The sequence below is a fragment of the Eptesicus fuscus genome, chromosome 13 (genome assembly GCF_027574615.1).
Source record: "Eptesicus fuscus isolate TK198812 chromosome 13, DD_ASM_mEF_20220401, whole genome shotgun sequence".
Lineage (NCBI taxonomy): Eukaryota > Metazoa > Chordata > Mammalia > Chiroptera > Vespertilionidae > Eptesicus > Eptesicus fuscus.
In genome coordinates this window covers 38,594,523-38,622,285 of record NC_072485.1, presented here as the reverse complement: position 1 = coordinate 38,622,285, position 27,763 = coordinate 38,594,523, and the positions used below count along the sequence as shown (strand labels likewise).

At 41.8% G+C, this 27,763-nt stretch overlaps 1 protein-coding gene and 1 long non-coding RNA gene across 2 annotated transcripts; both read left to right on the top strand.

The window, feature by feature from the left end:
• The first annotated feature begins 182 nt into the window (after positions 1–182).
• GVQW3 (GVQW motif containing 3) lies at positions 183–26,899 on the top strand. The gene is given in 3 exon segments (XM_028158319.2): positions 183–647; positions 26,212–26,284; positions 26,287–26,899. Coding segments are annotated over 3 exon segments (750 nt in total). The 3' UTR covers positions 26,499–26,899.
• Positions 23,290–25,946, top strand: LOC129151294 (uncharacterized). The gene is made up of 5 exons (XR_008558016.1): positions 23,290–23,457; positions 23,808–23,883; positions 24,132–24,277; positions 25,049–25,164; positions 25,823–25,946. It is a non-coding gene; the product is annotated as an uncharacterized LOC129151294 (long non-coding RNA).
• Positions 26,900–27,763: the final 864 nt, after the last annotated feature.

Genomic DNA, 27,763 nt, shown 5'->3' with positions numbered 1-27,763 from the left:
GCCTCGACTGGAAGCTGAGGGGGCGAAAACTCAGAAAAGCGGAGAGGCTTCCAGAGGATCAAGAATAGCGAGCCCCCTGATTCCACTTGCCAGCCTGATAGAGATCGGTCCCTTTGGATAGAGGTTGGTCTCTTTGTCTTCCCCTCACAATCGGGACCTGCTAACGTCCCCGTATTGCCAAAATGAGTGACCGCTATCTAGAGCAAAGGATTAGTATAAAATTTTGCGTGAAGTTGAACAAGTCTGCAAGTGAGACCCACTGTCTTTTAAAAGAAGCTTATGGGAACGAAGTCATGTCGAGGGCCAGAGTTTTTGACTGGCACAAAAGGTTTAAAGAAGGGCGGGAAGATGTTCGAGATGATGCCCGAAGTGGCCGTCCAGTTACTCACCGGACGGATGAAAATATCCAGAAGGTCAAGGACTTGGTTGATTCAAACAGGCAGTTAACAGTGAGGATGATGGCTGCGAAGTTACATTTAGATAAAGAAACGGTTAGACTTATTCTGAAAGAAAACTTGAACATGAGAAAAGTTTCTGCCAAAGTTATGCCGGGTATTTTGAAGGGTGATCCTAAACCTCGGAAACTTGACTTCCTTTCTGATCTTTCCAAAGAAACTAGGAAAAATCGCTTGTGTGTGAAGAAAGAGGTAACGAGTTCTGAGACATGGAGTCACCTCCAGTGTGAAGCTGGTGGGGAAATGCCCCTGCCTGGATCTCATCCCAGAACCCACTATCCTGCCAGCCAGCTTCTGCAGGCCTCCTGTGCAACAGGCCTTCCCCCCAGGGCAGCTCAGGATTGGTTCACACTGTGGTGAAAGGACCCGGAGGTAGCTGAACCTGAGCTAGAAAGCTGCCTCGCTGTTAGGCACCTTCATTTACTGCTTGTCTATGTTCAATCTTGTCTGCCACCCTACATGCCATGGCTCTCCTAGTTACTCTGCTGGGCTGTTCGGCCGGCCATCTTCCTTGCTGTTCTCCACAACTTTGAAAAACCTTGGGCTGTTAACTTCTAGTTTTTGCTTGTTCTTGCTTTCCTTTACTTAACAAGTTTGGATCTCCTCACTGCCCAGGCCTTAGATCATTGTGACTGTCCAGTTCCTATGTTCTTAACGTTCTGCCTCAGGGGATCATACCAGTGAGAGGTGGGAACAAGATCTCCTGCTGGAGTCTATATCTGACCAGGGAGGCATACTCTTCTGGGAGGACCCCAAGAGAAGGCCTCCAGTTCCATCTGCTTCACAGTCAGGGCCAGAGGTATGGTCCAGAAGGGAGTGTCATGCTGACAGTGAGCAATACTAAGGGTCAGTGCAGCCCAAATGATTCATTGTGAACCCCCCCCTCCGAATTGGTTGGCCAACCCATATTTATATTGAGCTCACAGATCTACCCCTCACAAAAGAGCTGGGTTTGTTTCATTTTAGTCCTGTGCTTTCGACCCCCCACTCCCATCCTCACTCATTTGGGTATCTTCTCTGCTGGAAGAGGAGGATCTGATCCCTGAAAATATAAACCAGGGGACTCAAACCCAGGCTGTGCTGTGTGGGGAGGGAGACCAGGTGACACTCTAGATCCTGCATTAAGGGAGTCTGCTGTCTACATGCTCATGCTGATACCCACACAGCAGCCTGATTTTAGTAACTATCACCAACATTTTCAAGTGCTTTTTGAGAACTTTGACTTTTTAGAACTTTGCTGGGCACTGATAGTGTGACCTTATGAAACAAAATCACCAAGGGCTGGGTGGACTGCATGGATGAGGTGGTTCTTGAGCGGGATCTATCAGGAAAGATGGGACAAGGGGCTAGGAAATTAGGGAGAGCTTCCCAGGCAGGTGGAACAGCATGAGACTTTGAAGCTACATTAGTAAGAAAATGATGGTACTTTTGGCTGAAATAGCAAAGTCCAAAGAGGAAGGTAATGGTATTGCAGAAGATTAACAATTTGGAATCATTTGCTTCCTCTCCTCTGCCCCCAACTCTATGCCCATTTATGAATAGTGGATAGGTTTATAATAACCTACTTATTTGATTATAATAACCTACTTATTTGATTATTATCTCATCAACCCCTTCTCCCCAAAGCAATCTATATACTAGTAAGTTCAAACCCCTTATATTTTCCTGCCTCTCTGCCAGGACTTATGGAATGGAACTTTTCTCAAGTGGGTTCCAAGTAATGAAACATCTCAGAATGTCTGGTGGAGATGAAGGATGGTTGGTTATTAATAGCATTTCATAGGATTGGCCAATGCCTGTGTTTTACCCAAGGATTTTTACATATAACAGCTCCTATTATTCAACTAGTAAGTTAGTAAACAATATTAGTTGATAGTAGAGGTTACTGTTATTCAACAGTTATTTTTAGTTCTTTCACCGTATCTTCAGAAAAATTACAAGTTCGCCACTAATATCTCTCAGTTTTGAGGCACTCTGAAACCTAGACTTTATCCCACAAATAAAAGATAACGTGCAAGAAAACTCAAACCAAGCAAGATATATAGACTTCTACCTACTTAGCGATTTCTAGGTCTTCTATTTCTGGACCATTACGTCTTCCTACATCAGATGAGACCCGGAGTTCCCCACAAGCACTCTATACTACATTCTGGAACAAAGGCCCTGTGGCTATCTAGTGCAACTGTGTGACTGAACTTCATATTTTTTTTAAAAAAAAATTACTGAATTTATTGGGGTGATGTTGGTTAATGAACCTCATGTTAATCCTTGATAATTGTTGCAGAATTGTGTACTCCTGGGCAAGGGCCAGGATCCCATAACAGTACCTACAGACATTATTTTCAACCTATTATAATACAGAGGTCCTAAGGGAACTTATATCTGGACTTATTCCCATCCTGTGTACAGAGCTGGGGTGACCCTTCCAAAGGTGCTGGACCAAGACCATGCTGGAGTATAGGGCACCAGGAGCAATGTTGGCCCCTTCAGGGTTTGGACACAGCAACCGGAAGCAGGTAATCAGGACTGTTGACTCATTGTTTCAAGTAGCTGTAATGAAAAGGACTTAATTTATTATCTTAAGATCCTGTCCGGAGTAGAAGTCAAGTCAAATGACTGCTTGAACCCAATACCCATTTGCAAAGTTTCCTAGAAAGTACTCAGTGAGATGATTACCCTGTTGTACCTCAGATTTTACGGAAGTAAAATTACTGCCCAAACATTCATCCAGAGCAAACCACACATGACTGTTCAGAATCGCTAAACCCCAGGCTAGAGCATGATCTAGGACAGTGATGGCGAACCTATGACACGCGTGTCAGCACTGACACGCGTAGCCATTTCTGATGATACGCGGCCACTGAGGCGGCCGCATGCCGAGGATGAAACATTTGCGAAATAATGTTTTTCCTCAAAGTGACACACTACCCGAGTTATGCTCAGTTTTTTGGCGAAGTTTGACACACCAAGCTCAAAAGGTTGCCCATCACTGATCTAGGAGTATCCCCAGATGCGGAATTTTGCCCCGGCCTGCACCTTGTTGCCCAGGGCTCTTGAGCTCCTGATCCTGTAGTCTCAGGGACCCACCCATCATCATGCCCCAGGCTCTTGTCCTTGGGTTTTCTCAAACATCTCTCAATTTATTCTTCACCAGTTTGCTCTTGCTTCTCTGTTTCCCTGGTGCTTTGTTTTCTGGTTCTAGACCACACCTCCCTCCAGTAGCTGCTTTGGTCACTTTGGTGTGCTGATCTTCAATTGCCCTTTTGGTCTTGGTTTTTCATTCAACTTGCAACTAACTCCACTCTCTTCTGGTTTTGGATCCCTCTTCCAGCTCCTACTTCAGTCCTCAGTAAGGAAATTGTTTTAGCCCTGGCCCCAGGTTGCCTTCCTATCCTTAGAAAGTGGGATGGGCAACGTGGGGGAATGTATTCTTTTGTTTTTGTTTTTGATAAGAGAAAAAAGCTCCTTTCCTCACCCTTAGCCACCGGGGGTTCCACTCCCCAGCAGTAACCAGTGTTACCAGTTCCTTAACCAGTTAACTGCCACGATATTTTGAATTTAATTTAAAAAGGTCCACTGCTTTCGTCTATAGTTGCTTATGGTGTACAAATGGTTAAGGAGGCAATTTGATTATCTCTGGTACTCAAGAGTCATGAAATTTTTTAGAGATATAACAGCCAAATTCCATTCTCTCAGCAACTGTCTTTTCCCTGGCAGGAGGAGCTCCACCTAACCATAGGAGGTGAAGCCTAGCTCTCTGTAGGATGTCAGGAGGAGAGCTGGCCATCTGCAAGCCTTGACCATAATTTTCGAGCTTAAAACGATCAATTAATGAATCTCTTTGGCTTTCACGCTGATCTCCCTTCCCAACCCCATTCTGATTCAGAATCCACATGGAATGTTATGTGCCACAGCTGGAAGTCCAGGAGAACTAGAACAAAGTTGTGAACTCAAATTTTTTCAAGTAGCTATAATGAAAAGGACTTAATTTATTATCTTAGATCCTGTCCTGAAACAATCCTATGTTGGTAGGATAAACACTTTCCAGGGCAGATCATCCCATCATTGATTTTATCCTACTTTTCCACCCATTACCCCACCCTACCTTACTCCACCTGTCCCACTGGTAATAATAAAAAACAAAAGAATAAAATGTTCACCAATCATTGATTTTGAAAAACGTGGATAATTCCGCAGTCTTCAGAATTCTGCCATGGCTTTGAATCTTCATTGAAATGTGATTTGGGACCTGCTTTCCAGAGCCCTCCTTTCAGATCCATTTCCTAGTCAGAATTCACATTTGCCACTGGATGTGCCCAGATAAATCTGGATGTTAAATGATTTGAAGACATCTAGTAAAGAAGTGTGGTACTTTTGGGGAACAATCTCACTGTATCAACAACTGTTCAACCTGCCTGCTATTTGCAGATGTCACTACCAGCAATTCTTACTAGTCTTGGGATTGCATCTCACCAGAGTCCCATGTGGCTCTATTAGTAAGAGCTTCCTTTGCTGCTGGAGCTATATATGAAACCCTATGTTCTACTGCGTCTTAGTTGGGTCAGACCTCTCAGATTTTACAGGCTTTACATCCTATCCTCCGGGGCAATCCTCGAGTATTTATCCTTTCTACCCTCTAGCTTATTAGATCCTTGCAAATACTGTCCCAGCTGTATCACCTTTCTCCTGGTATTGATATTCAGAAACAAACAAAAAAAAATCTGTAGTGGGAAACTTTAATCCCTCCAAGGACCCACTTAGGTCTAGTGAAGGGGTCATAAAGGAAATGTCTTAGGATTTGTGGGCTATGCAGTCTCTGATGTAACTACTCAACATTTTATTGCAAAAGCAGACAGCTAATAAGGAAACAGATGAGCATGGCTGTGTCCTAAAAAACAAACAAACTTTATTTATGGATACTGGAATTTTAATTTCATATAATCTTCACATGTCACAAAATATTTTTATTTTTTCAAACATTTAAAAAGATAAAAAAATCATTTTTACACTTCTTAGCTCACATACTGTAGAAAAACAGATGGTGGGCTGGATTTGGCCCACGGACCATAGTTTGCCGACTCTTGGTTTAGTGTATATAAAATGACAGATGATCAATTCTTTTCCATCAATATGCTTGCTACTGCCAAATTGATCTGGTGGTGTCTGACAATTTACTATACACAAATTGCGGAATATTGATGGGAATCTTTATGGTGCCAGGGGCGTGAACTAGAGCTGAATGATTGACTATTTTACCTTGACCTTATTCTGGTTCACAAAATGAGTTTTGTGCTCTTTTTTGAAAAAAAAAAAAAAGAAAATGATAATGTTTATTGCATGTAACATTATTATATTTAAGAACATTTTTCTTGAAATGTTAATGTTTATTGTATGCAACATATTTTAAATTGTTTTACTTGAAATAAAAAAGCAAACAAAATATTTTTTAAAAGTTAACAAAAAAAAATGATATTACACAACTACTACCTATATATGCCCTTGCAATATCTCAAAAACAATTTTGTCAATATTGCAAATGATACCACATTGCAACCAATCATAATAGAATGAACTAAAGGTAGTTCCAAAATATCCTTAATCTCTGGCAGCATTTGAATAAGTTTGTCACCTATGAAAGTGACTATTATGGAGGGGACAAACTCACTGAATTATATTTTTTGCATGCTTGTAAAAACTTATATATATTTGCAACTGGTGCCAAGATATGTCCTTTTAGATGCGTTTACTTGTTTTTCCCCTAAAGAGAGCTGTATTGTGTCACCTTCATTTAAACTGATTTTCCAAAGTTGAACTAGAATCTCTGGATTGAATGGACCTTTACAAGGGTAATCCAGCTAGTCATGTTTCCCTTGAATCAAAGAGTAACTCAATCCCACAGCTGCTGAAAAACTGCATCTGAAAGAAGATTCTGTGTTAACTCAACAAATTTTTATTGAGCAGCTGTATGTGCCAGGTTCTGTCCTGTGTGCAGGGGTAGAGCAATGTACAAAAAGGACACAGTCCTTAGATCTGACAGTCTGAAATCTAATTATATTGCTCCACTTCTATGAAACTTGTTCCATGAGTTCACACTAACTCATTGTTAATTGCATACCTGGAAATAGGTATGACCTTTGCCACAGACCTCTATATGTTCCACTTAAATTTTATTATCCTTTAGACAGATCTATGTTGGTAGAAAAACACACTGGCAGTGTTGGAAGTGTAAATTGGCAACAGCTTTCTGAAAAGCAATTTGGCAGTATCATTCAGGAGTTTTAAAAATGTTTATATCTTCTGATCCTCTAATTCCAATTCTGGGAATCTATCCCAAAGAAATAGTCTAAAACGTGGGTGGAATTTATGCTTAACAACCCAGAAGTTCAAGAGTAGAAAATTGGTTGAATAAATTATGGTGTGACTCTACAATAGGCTATTATGCAATCATTATAATTAATATTTATGAAGAGTTAACACTGCCTGGCAAAATGTTTATAATGTTAAATGAAAAGAGTGGTATACAAAATTATATATATATATATAAATCCAAAAATGTTTTTAAAATGACTAGGGATGTTGGAGGATAAGTATTTTCTAAATTTTCCTGTTTCTTATCTTTTCAAAAATATTTCCAAAACACGATTACTTTCATTATCAGAATAAAACAGTGGCACCTAAAGTTGGTAATGGAAAGAGTGAAGCCAAGCCACTAGCTTGATCCATGAACAATCAATTAACTGGCTGAGTTGACACAGAGGCTGTATGATACTGTGTTGGTAGCAGGAGTGGTCCAGAAGGGAAAGAGTCTGCCCCAGAGAAGAAGGGATGGACCAGAATCCCTACAGAAAACCAGAGTGGTATGAAAAGACACCACAGTGGCATGCTCCTGTTATGTAGTCCTAGGTCCGTGGTCTTTGGCCCCTTGAGTGTGGCTCTTCCACAGAATACTACGGCCTGGGCGAGTCTATTTTGAAGAAGTGGCGTTAGAAGAAGTTTAAGTTTTAAAAATTTGGCTCTCAAAAGACATTTCAATCGTTGTACCGTTGATATTTGGCTCTGTTGACTAATGAGTTTGCCAACCACTGTCCTAGGTAGGTAAAGGAGCATGTAGCAACCAAGTATATTCTGACAAGTGGAGAAGGATATGAAATACCCCTGGGTGAAATTAACCTTGTTTGGATTTCGTTCTTACATTCTCTCATAAAAGTGAATATTCTCAAGATGGATTTTGCTACAACTGACTCACTGAAGAATCCTTGAGCCTTCCATATGATTTCTTTAGGACAGGCATGGCTTTCAATGTGCCAAGTCTACCTCTCCCATGCTAGGACACTCAGGCAACATGGATGTACACTGGGATGTTAGCTATTCCATACTGAGAATACCACGCACATATCATGTTGTAACATACAAAACCCTACGGTTTGCAAATATTATTTTGTTGGTATCCAGAATTACTGTGCTTTTATTTATGCCTGAAGAGTAATCATTTTATGGAATCTTAAAGTGATAAATGATATAGATAATGCCTATCCATAGATGAAATTGTTGTTATGCTGGGAAAATGTGTCCTTCATTGTTGCTTGAGCAAAATTTATCATTAAAATGCCAAATATATCTTCTTGATGACATTTCAAACTTTCAAATGAATACACGAGGTTTTATAGGCATATAGATTATAGATTTGTCCAGCTGAAAGAGTTCAAGATCTAGTCTAAGTCTAATTATGTCTTTTGGTCATAAAAAGAACAAAAGAGTGAGACTTGGGTTTTAGTTCTGCTCTTTAACAAGGCATATATGACTTTGGGCGGTTCATTTGCACTCTTGGAACACTTTTGCTTACTCATCCCTAACAGGAGAATAATAACACCTGTCTCATGGAGTTGTTCAGTTTGTTCATTCAGCAGATATTTATTGAGTGATTATATGTATCTGACACTGAGAATGTAGTAATAAGATAAAAAAGTTCCTCCTCATGAGCATACATGTAAGTCAGGGAGACTGACAAAAAATTAGATAAATGAGTAAAAATATAGTATATTAGATACTTATTATTAGATGTGAGTCTTACATTAAATAATATAGTATATGAGAGGCCCAGCATAAGACCTGGCATGTAGTAAGTATTCAATAGATAGTAATTTCTTCTTTAGTCTTCCTAACAGCTGAATTATTCTACAAGATGGTAGTAAATTGGCAAAAAGCCTGACCCATTGCCTTCTATCTCTTGCCAGTTAATAAGGCCTAAACCTGTTTTTGCTTAAGAAGACAAAAGAATTCTTACAGTGTGTTTTGTACTTCCTGTATGGCAGATTAATCAAGGTGCGCCTAAATACTTGGTAAATGGCCTTTTCCAAAGCCTGTTGGCAGGGTCCTTGCCTGAGGCTAGATAGCAGGTGTTAGGTCCACAAAGACAAATGCATAGGGTCATTGCTGTTTAAGCAAAATAGCAGACTGTAATTGCTGTTTCTCTTAAAGAAAAGATATGTGCCCTATGTCCTGTTCCAAACAGTGTAGAACTGGGCAAAGTTTGCATTATTTATGAGAGATCAGGGCATTGACAGAAAGCCAGGAAAAGGAGAGTTTAATGCTTGTGGTATGTTTATATTTCTGCCCATTGTAGAAAATTTGGAAAGTTCAGAAATGGGTAAAGCAGCTGCCAAAAGTTCACCCCTCAAGTTCAGTTATTTCACCAGACCCATCTCTCTGCCTTAGTTTCCTCCTTCAGAAGCATTCATTTACTGAATTCCTGCTTTGGGCCTGGGCCTGCCATTGCCCTTGCCCTTGCCCTTGCCCTTGGCAATGTCCAGTATTGTGGGATAGGAACAGGACCAGAGGTGGAAAGACCACCGAGAATGGGCTCCTACTTTGGACTGTCAATTTTTCCCAGAGGACAAGCTCTAAAGAGCAAGCTTTTGTAAAGAATTTGGAACAAAAAATTGGAATGATAGCACTTATGGTGATTGTGGAAAAGAGAAAGTGGGTAATAAAGATGCAAAACACAGAGAACAAAGTGGGCAATGAAGATGCAAAACATACAGAACAATGGTAATTGATCACCCCAATAAATTTAATTTTTAAAAAAGGAACAATGGTAACTGACCTGTTGGCTGTACCAATCTGAGCTCCTATAATGTAAAATGACCTTGAGCTCTATCTACAAGGATCGGTGTGCAGTTTTACCTCCCAGAAGAAACCAGACATTAGGCTGTGGCCCAATATCCCCGTACCTTGCTTTAAGAAACTAATAAGTGAAAATTCAGAATTACAACCCCGATTAGATGAGGAAATTGGCCCACAGAAGTCAAGTGACTTTTCTTGAATCACACATCTAGTTGGTGGCAGAGCCAGGATAATAATGAAGGACCTTGAATTTCACTCAGTCCAGTGAGTTTTTTCCGTTACTCCATTGGTAATAATTTCCTCTACTAAAGTGTACATTCTTACATTCTTAAGATTTCTTTAAAATAGCGGTCACCCTTACATTTGATAAATGTGATTTACCAACAGTTGATTTACATGCAATTTTTATGGAACATATTTATAGCACAGAAGGTGCTACAAAGGTTTTTCCAAGTTTCCGTGGGGTGTCTAGCCCCCCTGGTCCTTCTTCCAGAGGTGTGTACTCATAAGTAACTGTTGGCATTCTCTCGTTCATTTTTTCCAGATGTTCTTCCCAAGTAGTGTGTTATGTTTTGTGTTTTTAATATTTCTCATATACATTTAAAAAATCTGGCCACATAAATCCTAATAAAGTTCTCAACTATCTCCTCTATGCTGTCTAAAGTTTCCGGGTGTGTTTATATTTATAACACAGTGTCTGAAGGCATGAACACTATCACATCATTAGGGCTTATATTTCTAAACCCTAGACTTGTGTTTCTGGATGTTCTGAAAATTCTTTACACCTCACTTATAAATGCCACTTTACTGTGCCATGACATTTCCATAGTAACATATACTTCAAACAGGAAAACAGAGGAAGCCCAAGGTAAAGGGAAGTAGGTTTCAACTGCAAAAAAAAAAAAAAAATAGTATATATATATTAAAAATAATAGACTACATAAGAAGGGCAGGTGTTCATTGTAGTTTGATGTTCCCTGAGAACAGCATGTCCTGCAGGCCCACCTTAGGAACAAGCTATATACACCACCCACCAAGTGATCCAATACTGGAGTCACACTTTCTCTGAGCCTCACATCCAGTCAGGTCCATGCCATTCCCCTATCATTTCTTAGTGTCACCTCCTACAACCAGACAGGGGTGGGTGGTCATCCACTTGTCACCTCATTGTCCTGAAGTCCATCCCCTACACCACAGCACATATGCTATTTGGTTTGGGGTTTGCTGAAAGCCAGAAGCTTTTTGACATCAGCCTTTTGAGCTGGTTCAGGTCACACCTTCTGCCTGAAATCTTCTTGCTGGCATGTAGAAGGCAAACTCCTACTCATCACTCATGACTCAGCCTTACCATTGCTGCTCTCCATCCCCCACCCCTCTGTAAAGCAGCCACCCAAGTTTAATGCACATTCAAGGAAACTAACACTTAATTGAACTTATTTGCAGAATGTTTTTCCTCCCCTCCAACCCATGAATTCCTCAAAAGCCAAGACCATATCTGATAATTCTGTGTATGCCCTGCATCCCAAATAAACTTGCCAGGAACTGCTCAATACATGTTTGATAGATGAATGAAATAACAGACTTTTGCCCAGCTAGCGTGGCTCAATGGTTGAGCATCAAACTATGAACCAGGAAGTCACGGTTCAATACCTGGTCAGGGCACATGCCCAGGTTGCAGGCTCCATCCCCAGTGTGGGGCATGCAGGAGGCAGCTGATCAATGATTCTCTCTCATCATTGATGTTTCTATCTCTCTCTCCCTCTCCCTTCCTCTCTGAAATCAATAAAAATATACTTTAAAGAAAAGAATAGTCTTTGCTTTTTTTATTGTGGTAAAATTCACATACATTTCACCATTTTAACCATTTTAAAATGTGCATTTCAGTGGTACTTACTATATTCACAGTGTTGTACATCCATCACCACTCTCTAGTTCCAGAACAATTTTTTCACTCCAGAAAGAAATCTTGTATCCAAAAGCAGTCACTCTCTATTCTCTTCTACTCCATCTCTCCACACTACTAATCAACTTTCTGCCTCTATGAATTTGCCAACGATGGAAGTTTCATATAAATTGAATCATGCAATATGTGGCCTTTTGTGTTTGTCTTCTTTCACTTAGCATAATGTTTTCAAGATTCAGCCCTAACTGGTTTGACTGAGTGGATAGAGCGTCGGCCTGTGGATTGAAGGGTCCAGGTTTGATTCTAGTCAAGGGCACATGCCTGGGTTGCAGGCTTGATCCCCAATAGGAGGTGTGCAAGAGGCAGCCGATCAATGATTCTCTCTCATCATTGATGTTTTTCTTTCTCCATCTCCCTTCCTCTCTGAAATCAGTAAGAATATAAAATAAATTTTTTAAAAAATGATTCATCGACAGTGTAGCAGGTGTCAGTACTTCATTTCCTTTTAAGGCCAAACAATATTCCATTGTATTGATATACTAAATTTTGTTTACTCATTCCTCCATAGGTGCATATTTGTGTTTCCTCGTTTTGACTACTGTGAATAGTACTACTATGAACATGTATGTACAAGTTTTATTTGAACACTCATTTTTAATTCTCTCCTGTATATACCTATGAGTGGAATTGCTGGAGACTGTTGTAATTCTATTTAACTTATTGAGGAACCACCAAACTGTTTTCCATAGTGATTGCACAATTTTACATTCTCTCCAGCAATGTATGAAGTGAGGGTTCCAACTTCTCCAGATTCTCACCGACACTTATTTTCCCTTTTAAAAAGTGTATCCATCCTTGTGAGTGTTAAGTGATATGTCATTGTGGTTTTGATTTGCATTTCCCTATTGACTAATGATGATGGGCATATTTTTTTAAATAACTTTTTATTGATTACAGAGAGTAAAGGAGAGGCAAAGAGAGATAGAAACATAATGATGAGAGAGAATCATTGATCGGCTATATCCTGCATGCCCCACACTTGAGATTGAGTCAGCAACCTGGGCATGTGCCCTGACTGGGAATAGAACCCATCACCTTTTGGTGAACAGGATGATGCTCCAACCAACTAAGCCACACCAGCCAGGATAGCAATTCTTTTATTTCTGTACCTTTTTAAAAATATATATTTTATTGATTTTTTACAGAGAGAGGAAGGGAGAGGGATAGAGAATTAGAAACATTGATGAGAGAGAAACATTAATCAGCTGCCTCCTGCACAACCCCCTACTGGGGATGTGCCCACAACCAAGGTACATGCCCTTGACTGGAATCGAACCTGGGACCTTTCAGTCTGCAGGAAGACGCTCTATCCACTGAGCCAAACCGGTCAGGGCTACTTCTGCACCTTAAATATTTTGCCACACTATCTTCTGTCTTACATTGTTTCTAATTAAAAGTCTGCTATAATCCTTTTTTTAAAAAAATATTTTTATTGATTTCAGAGAAAGGAAGGGAGAAGGAGAGATTGAAATATCAATGATGAGAGAGAATCATTGATTGGCTGCCTCCTGCACATCCCCTACTGGGGCTTGAGCCCGAAACCCGGGCATGTGCCCTTGACAGGAATCAAACCCAGGACCCTTCAGTCCACAGGCTGATGCTCTATCCATTGAGCCAAACCAGATAGGGCTGCTGTAATTCTTATCTTTGTTCCTCTGTATGTGCTGTTTCCTCTCTTGGTGTTCTTAAGACTTTTTATCACTGACTTTAGCAATTTTATTAAGAAATGCCCTGGTATAGTTTTCTTCATATTTCTTGTGCTTGGAGTTCATTGACCTTCTTGGATTTGTGGGCCTAAAGTTTTCATCTTCAAGTATTTTTTGACCCCTTCTTTCTTTAGAACTCCAATTACTTGTATATTGGGCCACTTGAAGTTGTCCTCAGCTCATGATGCTCTGTCCATTTTTTTCCTGTCTTTTTTCTCTGTGTCTTTTTGTATAATTTCTATTGCTGTGTCTCTAAATTCCCTAATCCTTTTTTTTTTTTGAAATGTCTAATCTATTTTTATCCCATTTTGTATATTTTTTGTTTCCAATATTGTAATTCCCATCTCTAGAAGTTCAATTTGGGGTTTTTAATAGGTTTTTTATTTTGGAACTAGAGGCCTGGTACACGAATTCATGCATGGGTGAGGTCCCTCAGCCTGGCTGGCAATTGGGGCCAATCGGGGGGGGGGGGGGGGCAGCCAGCTGGGTGGAGGGACCACGGGAGGTTGGCTGGCCAGTCCCCCGATTGGAGCTGATGGGAGGGTGGCCGGCCAGGGGGAGGGACTGTGGGAGGTTGGCCAGCTACGGGAGGTTGGTTGTGGGAGTTCACTGACCACCAGGGGGCAGCTCCTGCGTTGAGCATCTGCCCGGTGGTGGTCAGTACGCGTCATAGCAACTGGTCGACTGGTCGGTCGCTTAGGCTTTTATATCTACACTAATAAAAGAGTAAGATGCAGCCGAAACCAGTTTGGCTCAGTGGATAGAGCGTCGGTCTGCGGACCGAAAGGTCCCAGGTTCGATTCCGGTCAAGGGCATGTACCTTGGTTGCAGGCACATCCCCAGTAGGGGGTGTGAAGGAGGCAGCTGATCAATGTTTCTAACTATCTATCCCTCTCCCTGTCCTCTCTGTAAAAAATCAATAAAAATAAAAAAAATTCTAAAAGAGTAAGATGCAAATTGACCGTACCTTCGTGATGCCTACCAGCTAATCAGGAGTATGCAAATTAACCCAACAAAGATGGAGGGTTAATTTGCATACGCAGCCACTCTGGGCCTCTGGGCAGCATGGGAAGGCGGAAAGGTGGCTCCGGCCGGAGTGAAGGTGGTGCCGGCAGCCAGGGGAAAGAAGGCCCATTCTTGCACAAATCTTCATGCATCGGGCCTCTAGTATATAGATAATTTTAGATTTACAGAAAACTTGCAAAGATAGTACAGAGCATTCTCATCTGTGCCTCATTTGGTTTCAGTCCCCCTAATTTTATTACTTTACATTGCCATGGTGTAGTTATAAAAACTAAGATACCAACATTGGTACATTACTATTAGCCAAACCCCACACTTTTTTCAGATTTCAAGAATTTTTCCGGAGTTAGTGCCACAAGACTCAGCGGCCTCATGAGAGGCCACCATTATTGAGGCAATCAGTAACCTGAGCCCACATGGAAATCTGGATTCTGGTTACTATTCCCAAAGTTGATTGATAGTGCCATTCTTTCTTTATACTTCCTCAATGAAAAGCTGAATCTTCATGGGAAGATTGGGTGCTTGCTGAGCATTCTGGACCAGAATCGAACCTGGGACCTTTCAGTCTGCAGGCCGACGCTCTATCCACTGAGCCAAACTGATTAGGGCTCCATTATACCTATCTTGGTTAGTTTCAGTTGACTGATTTTCCCCCTCATTTGGGTCCTTCTGTTTGGGTCCTTTAGCTTTTTGGAAATAGTTTTTGACTACCTTTAAGCTTTGTTAGATGGGACCAGAGTAACATGAGTCTGGGGTTAATTTTGCCCATTATTATGGCAAAGCTCGCCTGATGCCTTGTGAAATGTGCCTTACTTACCACTCCGAATGTTGGGAATAGAAACTATACCTATATGATCTCCAAGAATTGTTCCTTCTAGCCCTGGCTAGTGTGGCTCAGTTGTTTGGAGTGGCATCCTGTGCACTAAGAGGTTGCCAGTTCCATTCCCAGTCAGAATACACGTCCTGGTTGTGGGCTCCATCCCCAGTGGGGGGTGTGCAGGGGACAGCCTATCAATGTTTGGCTCTCACATAAATGTTTCTCTTTCCCTCTGTCCTTCTAAAAATCAATTTTTAAAAAATCTTTAAGCTTGGCCGAAACCGGTTTGGCTCAGTGGATAGAGCGTTGGCCTGCGGACTCAAGGGTCCCAGGTTCGATTCTGGTCAGGGGCATGTACCTTGGTTGCGGGCACATCCCCAGTAGGGGGTGTGCAGGAGGCAGCTGATCGATGTTTCTCTGTCATCGATGTTTCTAACTCTCTATCTCTCTTCCTTCCTCTCTGTAAAAAATCAATAAAATATATTTTTTAAAAAAATCTTTAAGCTCGGCCTATGTGGCTCAGTGGTTGAGTGTGGACCCATGAGCCAAGAGGTTACCAGTTTGATTCCTGGTCAAGGCACAAGCCTGGGTTACAAGTTTGATCCCCAGTAGGGGGCATGCAGGAGGCAGCCGATCAATGAGGTTTCTCTTTAATTGATGTTTCTATCTTTCTATCCCTCTCCCTTCCTTTCTCTCTAAAAATAAAAAATATATATATATATTTTGAAAATTGTTCCTTCTAGTCCTTTTTAGATGGTTCTCTCACTGGCCTCAGATAGTTTCCTCATATGTATGCTGAAGACTCAAGGGGAACCCTCAGCAGATAGCCAGAGATTTTTTTGTGTGTAGCTGTCTTCTCTGATATTCTTCCCTATGAACTCTTGACACCTTGACCTCCCCAGATTCCTAATCCATCTCCTCAACTCAGGGAAATGATTGGGTTCTGCCTGGATTTACTCCCTGGGCACCACAACCTAGAAACTCTCTCCAGGAGGTAAGCAGGGACAATTGTATGGTTTATTTCACTTGTTTTCCGTCTCTCAGTGATTATTGTCTTTTGTTTTTGTTTTGTTAATCCTCACTTTTCCATCGATTCTCTTGGAGAGTAGAAGAGAGAGGGAAAGACAGAGGGAAACATCAATGTGAGAGAAACACATCGATTGGAGACCCAACCAGGGCCCAGGCTGGGGAGGAGTCTGCAACCAAAGTACATGTCCTTGACCAGAATCGAACCCAGAACCCTTTGGTCCACAGGCCAATGCTCTATCCACTGAGCCAAACTGGCTAGGGCAGAGATTACTGTCTTTAGTTGGCTGATATCCAGTGTCTTAAACACTGTTTCATATATTATGTCCAGATTTTTAGCTGCTTCAGTGGAAGGTAATCCAGTCCCTATTACTACATCTTGGCCAGAAGCAACAGTATAATCATAGGAAATTAATAAAGCCGAAGGCTATGATTAGCACATAGGCATCCTATCTAATAAAGAGGGAATATGCTAATTGACCATCACTCCATCACAAAGATGGCTGCACCCACGGCTGAGGCCAAGTTCCCATAAGGAGCCTTAACGAGCAATCAGCAGGGACCTGAGGCTACACCCTCCCCTGCCCCTGTGGGGTTTGACAGGGGACCTCAGGCCACGCCCCCCACCCAGCAGGGCTTGACAGGGGACCTCAAGGTGCGCTTCCCGTCCTGGTGCTTGGCTAGGGGACCTCAGGCTGCTCCCCCCGCCCCAGCGCCAGGCCGGGGGACCTCAGGCTGCGCCCCCCACCTGGCAGGGCTTGACAGGGGACCTCAAGGTGCACTCCCCATCCTGGTGCTGGGCTAGGGGACCTGAGACTGTGCCCCCCTGCTGGTGGGGCTTGACGAAGGACCTGAGGCTGTACCTTCCTCCCAGTGCTGGGCCGGGGGACCTGAGGCTGCGCCCCCCCCCCCCCCACCTGGCGGGGCTTGACGGGGGACCTCAGGCCATGCCTCCCACCCAGCGGGGCTTGACAGGGGATCTCAGGCCATGTCCCCCACCTGGTGGGGCTTGATGGAGGACCTCAAGGCACGCCCCCAGCCCTGGGCTGGGCTGGGGGACCTCAGACCATGCCCCCCATCCTGGCGCCGGGCCAGGGGACCTGAGGCTATGCCCCCTGCCCAGCAAGGCTTGACAAGGGTGGGACTGGCTGGGTCTGGATCTAGCCCAATGAGGGTGGACCGGCTGGGTCTGGGTCTCATGTGATTTTGAGGTACATGTGGGTGGGCGGGGACTTGACTCTGGATCCTGTGGTGAGCCCTAGACTCTGACAGGAGGAAGGTTTTCATATACATTTTACTAATTTTCTTTCATCTCTGACACTTCTATTACAGAGAAAGGGCAAATAGCAATATTAAATTATTTCCTCTAATTAATCTCTTTTTAATGTGCATGAATTTCGTGCACTGGGTCACTAGTATATGTTATGAGATTTAAAGAGGTAATATCATATAGTGATTAAGAGTATGGATTGTGGAACCAGGCTGCCTGGGTTCAAATTCTGGCTCCATCTTACTAGCTGTGTACCCTCGGCCAGTTATATAATCGTTCTGGGCCTCAATTTCCTCATCTTAAACTGGGAATCATAAAAGTCCTATCTCATTGGAATGAGATGGGGGTTAAATAGATCAATATATGAAAAGCATTTGGTTTAGAGCAAGCATTCAAAAATATTTGCTATTATTATCTACACTAGAGGCCCGGTGCACGACATTCGTGTACTTGGCGGGGAGGAGAGGGGGAGGTGGGTCCCCTCAACCTGGCCTGCACCCTTTTGCAGTCTGGGAGCCCTCGGGGGATGTCCGACTGACAGCTTAGGCCCGCTCCCCATGGGTCTAAGTCGTCAGTTGGACATCCTTAGCACTGCTGTGGAGGCAGGCCTCTGCGCTCGCCAGCCATCAGCACGGCTTGTGGCTGAGGGGTACTTCCCCTGTGGGAGTGCACTGACCACGAGGGGGCAGCTCCTGCATTGAGTGTCTGCCCCCTGGTGGTCAGTGTGCATCATAGCAACCGGTCGAACAGCCATTAGGTTGATTTGCATATTACCCTTTTATTATATAGGATACTTGTTTAAAGTGGCCAGTAAATTTGCCTGAGTGTTTCCTAGTGACCCTAGCAAAGTGGAAATATCAATCACATGATTTATTGTCTATAAAATAGATATAAACTGGTTGTACAGGAGAAGTACAGATTTCAGAATACCCCCCTCCCTGCCATATTCCTCATAAAGGGGATATTATATGTGCCTGGAATAATATACCAGCCAGAAGGAGTTTCCCAGGATTTTGTCTTTATCATTCCTGCAGATAACCAATAGCTTCATACAAGACCTCAATTCAGTAAAAGTGATTTCTACTGTGACTGAAATATTGTAGTACCTTTGGTCTGGCTTAATCCAAATATAAAATGTATAACATCAAAATGAAACTACTGAACCACATGAGCAATTCTCTATCATATAGGAGGGTCAATTAGGAGACGATTACAATGGTTTAGGCAAGAGGCAACTAAAGCCTGACCCAAAGAACTAGCTTTAGGATGAAAGCGTGTTGGCACAGAACCAAACCACTATACTGTGAGAATCCACAAGGCTTTGCAACTGACTCAATGTATGGCAACAGGGAGGAGGAACTTTTGAGGCCTAAGAACACAAGTATGGAAAGAAAAAAGCTTGACTGTTGTGTTGGTCAGTTCTTCTGTCGCCTTACAAGTATTTTGTTAATCTACCAGCTATTGAGGAAGATGTGTTAAAAGCTCTCACTAGGATATGTGAGGCCATCAGGTCAAATCTTATTTTACAGATGAGTTTATACTTGCTACACCTTTGCTCAGAGATCACAAAAGACTTATGTGTGACCTTTGCCTTCTGTCACCATGTCCTTGTAATGAGGGGTAATTCACATTCTTTTTGTGCCAGGTCACCTCTAATGAAACACAATCCTGAATTGGAATGGCCATCTAGTTTTTTATATCCAAACCTAATTTTGCATTTGTTATTCAAAAATGCTTCAAATAAAAACAAAAGGGAGCAGGGGAGAGGGGCAAGGAAGGGGTGCTTGCTTCTGCACTTCAATTTTTTGCTCTGTCAGGGAACCCTGGACCAGAGAAGGCAGTGTGAGCCCCAGACATTCTATAGGTTGCCTTTCCTTCCTTCTGGGAAACTGCTCTTGGGAAGGTAAAACCAGAATCATTATGTAAATATAATGTATAGAATTCTAGTCATATTTAACATTTTAGCTTTCTTAATATTTAAGTAGTAATTTTAAAAAGAACATTACATTTTGTTTATTCCTGCCTTTAAAAAAATTTCCCACTGTTTCAATCTGTCCATTTCTTCTTATCATTTTGTCTTATATATTTGGAGGCAATGTTTCCAGTTGGCACAAAGATGTTCTGGGTCATTATATCTTCCCGATGAATTGTCCCATTTATCATTAAAGTATATGACTCTTTCCCTAATAATGCTTTTCACCTTAAATATATTATCATTGCATTATTTTGCTAAGTATTTGCCGTTTGTTTTCTCCCATTTTTTAAATTGATTTTTTAGAGAGAGAGGGAGAAAAAGAACATTAATATGAGATTGAAATAACGATTGACTGCCTCCTGCACACCCCCTACTGGGGATGGAGCCCACAAATCTGACAAACTAGTTTACCCTGACCGGATATGGAACCGGCAACTTTTCTGTGCATAGGAAAATGTCCAACTAACTGAGCCACCCAAGCCAGGATTTTTCCAATCTTTTAACATTTCTGTGTCATTATCTTATGAATTTATTCTTATAATTGACATACAGCTGTATTTTTAAAAATTCAATCTGAAAATCTTTATCTTTTCTTAGGCATGTTTATATTTTTTATTATGATGATATATTGGGGCTATTTCCCCCCATTGCTTTGTTTTGTCTATTTGCCATGTGTTTTCTTTGCTTTATCATCTTATCCTGCCATTTTTTGATCCAGTTGTTTTCTTTATCCCTTTTTATTCTCACTAGTGGTTTGAAAGTTATACAGTATATTCTTTTAGTGGGTGTTCTAACATTATTAATGTGCATACTTGATTTACATTTTTAAGTTAATAACCATCTCTAGTTCATTGTGAAGATTTCAGGTCCCTTAGAATTCTTTGATTCTGATCTCCACCCCTTCCTATCTTCAAAGTAATTTTTTAGTATTTTAGTTTCAACCTACTTTTAACCACTAACCCCTCCATTAGATATTTTAACAGCCATTATCTATTTAGATTTACAAACCTACATACCAATTTATTTGCCTAATTCACATACAATTAAATTCACAAAATTATGCAACCATCACCACTAATTTTTATTTTTTTTCCATCACCACTAATTTTAGAACATTTTTATCATTTCAAAGGAAATCCCATACCCATCACCTCTCCAATCCCTAAACTATTTTCTGTTTCTATGGATTTGCCTATGCTGGACATTTCATTTAAATGTAATCTTATAATACATGGTCTTTTGTGTCTGTCTGGCTTCTTTCACTTAACATAATGTTCATACATTTCATCCATGTTGGAGCAGGTATTGGTACCTCATTCCTTTTTATGCCTGAATACTATTCCATTGTATGGATATAGCAATTTACTTGTCTATTCACTAGAGGCCAAGTGCATGAAATTCATGCACAGATAGGGGCCCTAACAGCTGCTGCAGCTGCCGGCCAGGACCTCCCTTCCCACCCGCCCCACCCCTCCACCCCCGTCGAACTCCCAGTCGACCTCCCGGTTAAGGGGACAATTTGCATATTAGGCTCTTATTATATAGGATTAGTTGATGGGCATTTAGGTTGTGTCCACCATTGAGCTATCATGCATAATGCTGCTATAAACATTCATTACAAGTTTTTTGGTGGACATATGTTTTTAATTCTCTTGGATATATAACTAGGAATGGAAACCAATTTCTTGTGTTCAGTGGTGGGAAGGAGGAAGGAAAGAGAGAATAGAAGGTGAGTCTATATGTAACATGTAAGCATTCTAAAATACTTTTTATATATCCTTTTGCAATTAAGAAGAGTCTTAGGATAAGAAGTTGACTTCTTTGCAGAGTTGTAAGGATCAAATATCAAAACAGATGTGAAAATCTCTTGAAAAATTCCAAGTGCTTCATAAATATGAGACAACTATTATTAATATCATTAGTTCTTTAGAGGGAGGAATTGTATATGAATATGAGTGTAAATAGAAACCCTTTGTTGAGCATCTATTACGTGTGGACACTGTGTGCATGGTTATTGGAATTTTTTAGCTGCAAGTAATAACTAACCATGACAAGCAAATAGGTAGCTATGTTTTCTGACATACCAAGAATTCCAGAGGTGCTCATTTGGCCTTTCCATCTTTTTTTTTTTTTTTTTTAAATCCTTACCCAAAGAGTGAGGATATTTTTTTCTATTGATATTTAGAGACCGTGGAAGGGAGCAGAGAGGGGGAGAGAGAGAAAAAAAGAGAGGGAGAGATACATCGATTGGTTGCCTCCTGCTTAAGCCTGGACCAGGGCAAGGGATAGAACCTGCAATCCAGGTATGTGCCCTTGACTGGGAATTGAACCCGAGATCCTTTGGTTGGGGGGCTGACGCTCTTATCACTGAACAAAACCGGCCAGGGCTGGCCTTTCCATCTGGATTACAAGATGGCTATGATACCCAGGCCTCACCTCCAAGTTCAAGGTGGGAAGAGGTAGAGATGGGAGGACAGTCAGACTCAGCAGTTCTGTTTCATCAGGAAAGCTAAAGCTCTTCCAATAACTCCCAGCCGAATTCTACTGGGAGTAGAATTCTACTAAATCTCATTGGCTTGTCCATAGCCACCCTAACCACAAGGGAGCTTTGATGAGAAATGGCTTCTGGGTGGCCACCTGATGGGTTGTGCCACATGCATATAAAGCAGCGTATTTGGCACTGAATAAGTACTCAACACATATTAGCTATTTTGTATGCCTGTGGGGTGTGTGTGTGTGTGTGTGTGTGTGGTTATATGTGTTCTCCATTTCTCCTAACAATTCCATGAAGTAGAATGCTCTACAAATGAGGCCTAATGCACAGCTGGTAAAAGGTAGAGCCAGACCTTAGACCCAGTTCTTTCTGACTTCAGTCGGAGGGCTCTTTTCATTGCTACTCCATCCATGACTTGCCCTCCCCTTAAACTGGCCTCTTAGGTCTTGGTCTTAGAATCACGTTAGGCCCAAGTGGGCTTGATGAAAAGAGAAGGTAGAAAAGGATCAGCTCTGAAAGAAGTTGATGCCTATCCCTGGGGCTCTTCATGGAGTAGCAATGAAGTCATAAGAGACTCCTAGCCGAAACCGGTTTGGCTCAGTGGATAGAGCGTCAGCCTGCGGACTCAAGGGTCCCAGGTCCGATTCCAGTCAAGGGCATGTACCTTGGTTGCGGGCACATCCCCAGTAGGGGGTGTGCAAGAGGCAGCTGATCTGTTTCTCTCTCATCGATGTTTCTAACTCTCTATCCCTCTCTATCCCTCTCTCTTCCTCTCTGTAAAAAATCAATAAAATATATATTAAAAAAAAAAAGACTCCGTAACTACACATGCTAGACGTGTGCCTCCACCTAAGTGTAGTCACTTTGGAATGGTCACACTGGGAGGCTTGGCACTTGTTCTGATGATAGCACTACTGCCCAGAATTCCTGTGGGACTTTTCCTTTACAAGTCATGAAAAGACCTCAATCCCATTACTGTAAAATACACCTCATGTCTGATCCCAAACCCAGCTGCAGCTCCTCATCTCATTTACCACGAGTTCCAAATGGCTTTTGACTGTTGCCAAAAATAAAAAATCATTCCCCAGAGACAGAATTGTATTGTAATTTAGATGCAAAAGAACAAGTTGAATAATCTGCAGGCAATTTTAAAATCAAGATGATAGAACAATTTAAAGTAGCAGAAGAACTATTGAAATAAATATACCTTCCCATGTCGATATCTTGGAAGAATACATTTCTATATTTGGTCGTATAATTTCTGCTGGGTAAGAAAAGTTACTCACCTTGAGGGGCATTGTGAAAAGAACACTGGACTTCGTAAAGATTCCAATGGGATAATGCTTAATGAGGGTCAGGGCACTGTGACATGGGACCACTCATGCATTGTAAAGTGGTATCACTTTCTCAGAGCAATTTGGCAATAAGCATCAAGAACCTTTAAAGAGTTTAAATCAGTTGACCTAGAAATTCCACTCCTCTGAATCTTTATTAGGGAAATAGTCAAAGAGGCAGACAAAGATTTATGTATACAGTTATTCATTTTATTTGTAAAATAGTAAAAAGAAGTAAATAACCCAAATACCACAATGGGGAAACTGTCAGGTAAATTTTGTTGTACTCATGAAGTGAAATAATGCAGTCATTTAAAATGATATTTTTGAAGAATTTTTAATGATGTTTGAAGGTATTTACAATAGAATAGGTGATAAAAGAGACTATAAAACTACATGAATTATAGGTCCCATTTTTACTTTTTATATGCCAAAAAAAAGGCTCAAGATATTACCAGTGGTTTTATCTGGATGATGAAATCATAGGTGATTTTAAATTTTCTTCAGTATAATTTTATATATATAATTTTTGATCATCAAAACTATAAATATTACTTTGTAATTAGAAAAATATGTATAATGAAAATTACTTTTTAAGAAATAAACATATTTTACTGGCAGAGAAGAGATCTGCCCCCAGGAAGCTGATGGCTTAATGGAGGAAGTGAGACACATTCACAAATAAATGCATTAAAAGGTAATAAGGGCTCTAATGGAAGTTTTACAAAGTGTGGAAGGAAAGATTAGCTCTTCCTGGGAGAGTTGAGGGTTGGTGAAAACAGGTAACATTTATGAAGGGTCCTGAAGGATGAATAGGAGTTCTCTAGGGCTTTGTAAGTTGTTAAGCACTATGTAAGGGTAAGTTAGTTTGGGGCCTTTATTATTACTGTCAAAGTTTAGCTCGTATAAAGCTCTCTTTCTTGTCTCTTTCCCATGCTTTCTAAGCCCAGGATCCCTGGGACAGGAAGCAGTGGCAGTTAAACAGTCACACATCAGTGCTCTAGCAAGTGAACTGAGGTGCATCCAACTAAGGAGCAGATCCAGGACCAGAGGACATAAAATTATCTGGGAGCAGGGCCAGGAAGGTGCTGGTGGGTAAACAATTCCCCTTTATTTGCCATCCTGTGGAAAGGCTGGCTTTGCTTGGGGCCTCCACCCTGAGTTATGGGGCCATCTCCACCTGGGGGATGGTAAAAACTGAGAACAAGCATCACACATCAGTCCATGATTTATATTGGCAGGAAATGGTGTGTCAGATGTCTTATAGCCTCCAGACAAGGTGGAGATGAAAGGAGGGGTGTGAGTGAGGGGTCTAGGAAGGCTGGCAAGAGATGATTTGGGAGAAATTGTTAGAAGCTCAAGGTTGGAAGGGATTTAAAAGTTATCTGATTTAATCCTCCTGATCCCCTTCTCAACATTCTTATCATGTTGCCATCCTTCTCTGCCTTCATGGTGGAGCTCAAAGGCCACCTCTTCTATTACCTCCCACCCCAATTCCTATGTTTCAGTCATTCCTCATTGTTCAATTATATAAGAAAAAATAATGAGTATGTCCTTCTGTATCTCCTCTTTGTTTATTTATTCAAGTAACAAACATGTATTGAACACCTACACTAGGCCCTGCAATGTTCTAAATGTTGTAATAGAGTGAAGAAAAAGACAGCCAAGGTCTCAGGTGTTCATGGACCTGTCATTTGATCCATGGTTCTCATGGACCACTCATTGTAGTGGAAAGACATACAATAAACAAAGGAACAAATAAGAAAATGGCAGGTTATAAATGTCAAGGAGTCAGCTTTTGGAAGAACTTTCTATACAAGGAGAGCAGCTAATTCCAAGATCCCAACCTTTGTTTGCTCTAGGAACAAAAACAAGGAACCTGGCATTGTGCACTTTATCTGCAAATGAAAATCTTCTCATGTATTAGGACTTGGCTTAAGCATTGCATCTTCAGGCAAACCTCTCCTGATTTCCCCAGGTAGAAGTGACCACTGTCTCCTTTCCTCACCATTGACTCTGAGTATGCTTCTGTAGTGGACCGCAGGGCAGAGCTTCCTAACTCAACCCCTAATGCCCAGTACAGAGCCTGGCACAGAGTCTGTGATCAGTAAACATTTGTTCCTTGAATATATGAACTCTCACATAGCTCCTTGGTGACACTTATTCAGAATTATCAACTATTTATTGATCAGAGTCAGGTCCTATGTGGAGTACTTTCAACTCTGCTAATGCGTTTTTTTGTAATTAAATCTTTACTGTTGAAAGTATTACATATGTCCCCTTTTTCCCCCCCATTGATCCCTTCTAGCCCTCTCCTGCCCCCTGCCCCAGGCTTTCACCACCCTATTGTCTGTGTCCATGGGTTATGCATACATGGACACAGACAATCTTTTGTTGATCTCTTCCCACCCACCCATCCTCCCCGCCTACCTCATGACCATCATGTGTAGTGTCATTATATTATTCTCTAGTTGAAACTCAGAGAATCAAAGTGACTTCTGAGGCAACCCTAATAAGAATCAGAGCTGAGGTTTGAACCCAGGTTTTTTGACACCAAAACCCAATGCTTCATATTCTATGTGATGAACCGGTCATGCATTAGTTAATATGTGAACCTGTCCTCTCTTTTCTCCTAGATAGCCATTTCCCTGAAGGAAGGATCTGTACGTGACTCCATTCTGTATTTTGCATGACACCCGCACAGTGCTTTGTGTTTGTACATATTCAGTACATGAGTCTTAAACATCCAAGGAGTGGAAAAGAAAGTATGAATGCCCACCCAAAGTGACCCAGCCTCTGATATCAGTTCATAGGATGGTGATGGGCTGGAGGGAGAGATGTTTTTGAGGGGAGGGGCCTTCCCAGATACCTCCGCGCCCATCTGACCATCTCAGTAATAGAGCACTTGTTTCTTAGAAATCACACCTTTTGCTCAGTTGTACATCTCAGCAGGCAGGCAGGGGCACAGAGGGGAACGTGCATGGCTTCCAGTGAGTTGGGAAAATGAGGTTAGGTTTCAATTCAGATAGTTATTTGTGTTTTCTGGGTCTGCACGGTCGATAAATTTTCAATGAGCAGTGATTCTGTTCCTCATCTTTCACGCTTTATGGGACTTCAGGGAATGAAAGCATAACATCCTGCTTTCCCATAAGTTCTCTGGCCGCTACCCTGGCACCAATTAAAGACATGTCTATGCAATTAATCAAAACCAATTTGGAAGCACTCTGGCGCTGCTCCTCTGATGTGCTGCCTGCTCCACATACAGTAGTTCCTCAGCTGCAGCCATGGAGCCAGGCACATAGGAACTTTTGATGAACTGGCTGTACTGGCCCCAAGTGTTAACTATGTCATCTGACATGACTAATGAGGCTCCCAACTTGATCTGTGTGAGCGGAGCAGCCCTGCTGTCTGGAGGAGGCTCAGTTTCCACAGCCAGCCTCGGAAGAGGCTGCAACGTGCATGGTACACACTCCATCATGTCAGCTGGAGTCCTGGAGGCCTCTAGTGTTGGAGCTGGGAGTCATCCACCGGGAGGGTGATGGAAACTGTGGACTAAGCTCTATGCTGGGCGCTGGAGGGAATGCGAACCAATTTAAACTTCTAGCTAAGCCTCCTCATTCTGTAGATATGGAAACCAAGACCCAGCAAATATGTGGAACTTGCTAGACACCTGAGCGTTGGGGAGAGAAATAAAGGAGAAGAGATGGTCCCTAGCCTTGAAGAGTTAAATTATAGATGCTTAGAAAAGTAACAACTGGAACGTGATGCAAGTACACCTTATCAAGGGTTAAATCATGGGTTTCCTTCTTTCATTCTGCAAATGATTATTAATGGGAGGAGAGTGTGTTCTTGTCACCTCTGCAATCCCCAAAGCATGAGATTTGGAGTCAACAGATCCAGGTTAGAGTCCCAGCTCTACTTTCAGTTGATGTAATCTTGAGCAAATCACTTCATTTTTCTGAGCCTTGGTTTCCTCAGCTGCAACACTGGGACAAGCCAATTACTACTGCCCACCCACCCTACTTCCTAGAGTCCTGGTGAGGCCCAGCAGAGTTCAGGTGGGTGAAAGTGTAAGCAAGAGTCTCGGCACATGTTAGTTATTATTCATATCATTACAGCCTTGAGGTACTCCTGGCTGAAAGCTCTGGAATAAGGATCCACAGCTAGATTTAACTTTCTTCCTCTTCCTGCCCCTTCAAAATGCACAGGAAAGAAAAGAGTATAAAACCAACTGGTCATATCTGCCTACAGTTTTAACAGTTTCCCCAGACAGTCCATGACACAGAAAGAGGAAGAATTCAGCCATTGTAATTTAACGTCTTTCCACACATTGATTGAGCACCTACCATATGCCAGATGTTGGCCACACTGTGTAGGGAATCAGAGTTGGATAAGGCATGTTCCTTGGCCACTTTGAGAAGCTCACCAGTTAGTGGGAGAAACAGACCGGGACATAAATAACTAAAGCATACTGCAGAAAAAAAAACAATTACCATAGGAAAGATACAAATCAAATGCTGTGGGAGCCAGGGGATATTGGGAAATGTTTCCTCAAGGAAGTGGTATTAAAGGATGGG